Here is a 6549-nt window from a genome sequence, read left to right on the forward strand (position 1 = left end):
TCTTGACCCAAAATGTCCAAGAAATTTGGGACACCATGAAAAGACCAAACCTTTGAATAATAGGGATAGAGGAAGGAGAAGAATACCAACTCAAAGGCACAGAAAATATATTTAACAAGATCATAGAAGAAAACTTTCCCAACTTAAAGAAGGAAATGCCTATGAAGATACAAGAAGCCTATAGAACACCAAACAGACTAGACCCCTCAAAAAAGTCCCCTCGCAACATAATAATTAAACAACTAAAGGTACAGAATAAAGAAAGAATATTAAGGGCAGCAAAGGAAAAAGGACAAGTGACTTATAAAGGCAAACACATCAGAATAACACCCAATTTCTCAATGGAGACTTTGAAAGCCAGAAGGACCTGGACAGATATAATGCAGACACTAAGAGACCATGGATGCCAGCCTAGACTAATATACCCAGCAAAACTTTCAGTCATCATAGATGGAGTGAACAAGAACTTCCAAGACAAAACCAGATTTAAACAATACTTATCCACAAACCCAGCCCTACAGAAAGCACTAGAAGGAAAATTCCAACCTAAGGAAGGCAGATACACCCATGAAAACACAGGCAATAGATAACACCACAGCAGTAAATCCGAAAGAAGAGAAGTACACACACACTACCACCAAGAAATAAAAATGACAACAGTAATGAACAATCACTGGTCAGTAATATCCCTTAATATCAATGGACTTAATTCACCTATAAAAAGACTAACAGAATGGATATGAAAACAGGACCCAACTTTCTGCTGCATGCAAGAAACACACCTCAAATTCAAAGACAGACACCTCCTAAGAATAAAAGGCTGGGAAAAGACTTTCCAATCAAATGGTCTTAAGAAGCAAGCTGGTGTAGCCATCCTAATATCCAGCAAAATATTCTTCAAACTAAAATCAATCAAAAGACATGATTAAAGACATTACATACTCATCCCAGGAAAGATCCACCAAGATGATGTTTCAATTCTGAACATTTATGCCCCAAACACAAGGGTACCCACATATGTAAAAGAAATATTACTAAAGCTTAAATCACATATAAAACCCCACACATTAATAGTGGGAGACTTCAACACCCCACTTTCACCTCTGGACAAATCAGCCAAATTGAAACTTAACAGAGACATAATGGACTTAACTGATGTTATGGCACAAATGGACTTAATCGATATCTACAGAATATTCCACCCAAACAAAAAAGAATATACCTTCTTCTCAGCACCCCATGGAACCTTCTCTAAAATCAGCCACATACTTGGCCACAAAGCAAATCTGAACAGATAGAAAACAATTGGAATAACCCACTGTGTTCTATCAGACCACCATGTTTTAAAGTTAGATTTCAACAAAAAAAAAAAACGACAGAAATCCTAAAATTTCATGGAAACTGAATAATGCTCAACTGAATCACCAATGGGTTAAGGAATAAAGAAAGAAAGAAATTAATGACTTACTAGAGATCAATGAAAATGAATACACCACATACCCAAACTTATGGGATACTATGAAAGCAGTGCTAAGAGGGAAATTCATAGCACTGAATGTCCACATAAAGAAGCTGGAGAAATCTTACACTAGTGACTTGACAGCACACCTGAAAGCCCTTGAACAGGAAGAAGCAAAGTCTCCCAGGAGGAACAGACACCAGGAAATTATCAAATTGAGAGCTGAAATCAATAAAACAGAAATAAAGAGAATAATACAAAGGATTAATGAAACAAAGAGTTGGTTCTTTGAGAAGATCAACAAGATAGACAAGCCCTTATCCAAACTAACCAAAAGACAGAGGGAGAGCATCCAAATTAACAAAATCAGAAATGAAAAGGGGGACATAACAACAGACAATGAGGAAATCCAGAGAATCATCAGGTCATACTTCAAAAACCTCTACTCCACAAAACTGGAAAATCTAAAAGAAATGGATAATTTTCTGGATAGGTACCACATACCTAAGTTAAATCAAGACCAGATAAAACATTTAAATAGTCCAATAACCCCTAAGGAAACAGAATCAGTCCTTAAAAGTCTCCCAACCAAAAAAATCCCTGGACCTGATGATTTCACTGCAGAATTCTACCAGATCGTCAAAGAAGACTTAATACCAATACTCTTTAAATTGTTCCACACAATAGAAGCAGAAGGCATATTACCAAACTCCTTCTATAAGGCTACAATTACCCTGATTCCCAAACCAAACAAACATGCAGCACAGAAAGAGAACTACAGACCGATCTCCCTCATGAACATTGATGCAAAAATACTCAATAAAATTCTGACAAACAGACTCCAAGAACACATCAAAACAATTATCCGCCATGATCAAGTACGCTTCATCCCAGGGATGCAAGGGTGGTTCAACATACGAAAGTCTGTCAATGTAATACACCTTATAAACAAACTCAAGGAAAAAAGCCACATGATTATCTTACTAGATACAGAAAAGGCATTTGACAAAATCCAACACCCCTTCATGATAAAGGTCTTGGAGTGATCAGGAATACAGGGAACATACCTAAACATAATAAAGGCAATCTACAGCAAGCCAACAGCCAACATCAAATTAAATGGAGAGAAACTCAAAGCAATACCACTAAAATCAGGAACAAGGCAAGGCTGTCCCCTCTCCCCCTACTTATTCAATATAGTACTTGAAGTTCTAGCCAGAGCTATAAGACAACATAAAGAGATTAAGGGGATACAAATTGGAAAGGAAGAAGTCAAGCTCTCCCTATTTGCAGATGACATGTTAGTATACATGAGTGACCCCAAAAATTCAACCAAGGAACTGATACAGCTAATAAAAACGTTCAGCAACATTGCAGGATACAAGATCAACTCAAAAAAATCAGAAGCCCTTCTATATACAGTAGACAAACAGGCTGAGAAGGAAATCAGAGATACATCACCCTTTACAATAGCCACAAATGTTATAAAATACCTTAGGGTTACTCTAACTAAGCATGTGAAGGACCTATATGACAAGAACTTTAAGTCCCTGAAAAAATAAATTGAAGAAGATGTCAGAAAATGGAAAGATCTCCCATGCTCATGGATAGGCAGGAGTAACATACTAAAACTGGCAATCTTACCAAAAGCAATCTACAGATTCAACGCAATCCCCATCAAATTACCAACACAATTCTTCATAGATCTGGAAAGAATAATACTCAACTTCATATGGAAAAACAAAAAACCCAGGATAGCCAAAAGAATCCTGTACAATAAAACAACCTCTGGAGGCATCACAATCCCCGACCTCAAGCTCTACTATAGAGCTACTGTAATAAAAATAGCTTGGTACTGGCATAAAAACCAACATGTAGACCAATCGAATAGAATTAAAGACCCTGTCATTAACCCGCACACCTATGAACATATAATTTTTGACCAAGAAGCCAAAAATGTACAGTGGAAAAAAGAAAGCATCTTCAACAAATGGTGCTGGCATAACTGGATGTCAATGTGTAGAAGGCTTCAAATAGATCCATATCTGTCACCATGCACAAAACTTAAATCCTAGTGGATCAAAGACCTCAACTTAAATCCAGCTACTCTGAACCTGATAGTAGAGAAAGTAGGAAGTACTCTTGAACGCATTGGCACCGGAGATCACTTTCTAAATATAACACCAGTAGCACAGACATTGAGAGAAACAATCAGTCAATGGGGCCTGCTGAAACTGAGAAGCTTTTGTAGAGCAAAGACACGGTCAACAAAACAAAGTGACATCCTACAGAATGGGAAAAGGTCTTCACCAACACCACTTCTGACAGAGGGCTGATATCCAGAATATATAAAGAACTCCAGAAATTAGACATCAAAATGCCCAACAGTCCAATTAAGAAATGGGCTATAGAACTAAACAGAGAATTCTCAACAGAGGAAGTTCAAATGGCTGAAAGACATTTAAGGAATTGCTCAACATCCCTAATTATCTGGGAAATGCAAATCAAAACAACTCTGAGATACCACCTTACACCTGTCAGAATGGCTAAGATCAAAAGCACAGAAGACAGCTTATGCTGGAGAGGATGTGGAGCAAGGGGAACTCTCCTCCACTACTGGTGGGAATGCAAGCTTGTACAGCCACTTTGGAAATCAATATGGCACTTCCTTAGAAAATTGGAAATCCATCTCCCCCAAGACACACCTATAGCACTCTTGGGCATATACCCAAGGAATGCTCAATCATACCACAAGGGCATTTGCTCAGCTATGTTTGTATCAGCATTGTTTGTAATAGCCAGAACCTGGAAACAACCCAGATGCCCTTCAACTGAAGAATGGATAAAGAAAATATGGTACATATACACAATGGAATACTACTCAGCAGAGAAAAACAATGACATCATGAGGTTTGCAGGCAAATGGATGGATCTAGAAAAAATCATCCTGAGTGAGGTAACCCAGACTCAGAAGGACAAACATGGTATGTACTCACTCATAGGAGGATACTAGATGTAAAACAAAGATGACTAGACTGCTACACAACTCCAGGGAGGCTACCTAGAAAATGGGACCCTAGGAAAGACCCAAGGATCACCCAATGACAGAGAAATGGATGAGATCTACATGAACAACCTGAATGACAGTGGGAGTAATGAAGGGCAAGGTTTGAGGGAAAGAAAGCTTAGGGGAGCAGGAGATGCCAGCTGGATCAAGAACAGAAAGGGAGAATGAGGAATAACAGACCAGGATAAATGAAGACCGTATGAGACCAGGAATAGGCATAGTGCTCGAGAGGTCCCCAGAAATCCATAATGATATATCCTCTGTAGTCTGCTGGCAATGGTTGAAAGAAAGCCTGATCTGACCTAGTCTGGTGATCAGATGGCCAACCACACTAACAGTCATCTTGGAACTCTCATCCAGTAACTGATGGAAGTGGATGCAGAGATACTCAGCCAGGCCCCAGGTGGAGCTCCAGATGTCCAACTGTCAAGAAAGGGGAGTGTCTGCAAGAGCGTGAATTGTTGAAACCAAGATTGGAAAAAGCACAGGGACAAACAGCCAATCGAATGGAAGCACATGAATTATGAACCAAAGGCTGTGGAGCCCCCAGCTAGATCAGGCCCTCTGGATAAGTGAGGCAATTGGATAGCTTGATCTGCTTTGGGGGCTCCCGGCTGTGGGACCAGGATCTGTCCTTGGTGCATGAGCTGGCTGTTTGGAACCTTGGGCTTACACAGGGACACATGCTCAGTCTGGAAGGAGGTGACAGGACCTGCCTGTCCTGAATCCACCAGGTTTAAATGAATCCCCAGGGGTGCCTTGATCCTGGAGGACATGGGAGTGGTGGGGAGGGGCTGGGGGGAAGGCTGGGCTGGGGGCGGGAGAGGGGAGGACAGGGGAACCCATGGCTGATGTGTAAAATTTAAAACACATAATAATAAAGAAAAAATTATTTATTAAAAAAAGAGTTAGTATACCTGGGCTATAGTTCAGTTGTGGCGTGCCTTACTAGCACATACAGGCTCTGGTTTGATCCCATTTTATGCTGAGAAAATGCAAAATGAACTCATTTGTCACTTTATTTTGGTTATTCAAGATGACTCCACAGGTAAAGGCACTGGCTGCCAATGTTGATAATCTGAGTTTGACCCCCAGGAGCCACATGATAGAAGAGAACTGACTCCCCAAAGTTATCTTTTGATACTCACATATACACACAGACACGAACACACACACTGTCTCATGTGCCCCTAACACCAATAAATGAAAACATGTAATTTAAAATGTTTTTACAAGAGTTAATTTCAACTCTGCTCTCTTTCTAAGGTTTTATTTTAGCACCCATGGAGGGTATCAGATCACCTGCAACTGTAATTACAGACAATTGTGAGCCACAGGTGGATGGCAGGATTCAAACCTGGGTCCTCTAGAAGGGGACTCTTAACCACTGAGTCATCTCTCCAGGCCCTGCTTCTGATACTACTTTTGACGTTCCAGACAGTATCAGAATATAGTTCTAAGTATTAGCCTAATCCCAAGGACATGGGGGGGGGAGGATCTTTGGTAGTTACTCACCGGTATAGAAGCACCAGACTGATTGCCAGGAGGACCCAGGTTTCCAAGGAGAGAACTGAAGTCAGGTCCATTGTGGCTACTCTGTCAGCAATTTACCCCTCTGTGTTCTCCCTCAAGCTGTGTGTGCCACCCTTTACAGGGCTTCCCTTCTGCCCAACAGTGCTGAAGTATATGCAGCCTGCAATGTTTATACCCTGGGAAGATGGTGGGGACAGGGCTCCAGCAACCTGGACTTTGGTATTCTCTTAACTTTGGCAGATTAGAAAGTTCATGCATCACCTGTTTTGATGTCTACTGAGCTAACATTCTGTGTGGATCAGTAAACATTGTAGTTATTTCAGGAAGACTACAAGTTCTTCCTTTTTCAGATATTAAACAAATTCATTGACATGAAATGCCCACTCATCATAGTTCTCTTCATTCAAAACTGAAATGAAGCAAGAATTGTGCTATCTGGACATAGACCTTTACAGAATGTCAGTGTCCCTCCCTGAAAGACATTTGTCGT

At 40.4% G+C, this 6549-nt stretch overlaps 1 protein-coding gene across 1 annotated transcript in view; it reads right to left on the reverse strand.

The window, feature by feature from the left end:
- LOC118575184 (cytochrome P450 3A11-like) overlaps window positions 1-6112 on the reverse strand; it is a gene marked incomplete at its 3' end in the record, with an annotated part of 22311 nt that extends 16199 nt beyond the window's left edge. The window contains exon 1 of the mRNA XM_036175840.1: window positions 6042-6112. Within this exon, the coding sequence (XP_036031733.1) occupies window positions 6042-6112 (71 nt within the window). The remainder of the gene's footprint in view (window positions 1-6041) is intronic.
- Window positions 6113-6549: the final 437 nt, after the last annotated feature.

Source organism: Onychomys torridus, unplaced genomic scaffold, assembly GCF_903995425.1.
Source record: "Onychomys torridus unplaced genomic scaffold, mOncTor1.1, whole genome shotgun sequence".
Taxonomy (NCBI): domain Eukaryota; kingdom Metazoa; phylum Chordata; class Mammalia; order Rodentia; family Cricetidae; genus Onychomys; species Onychomys torridus.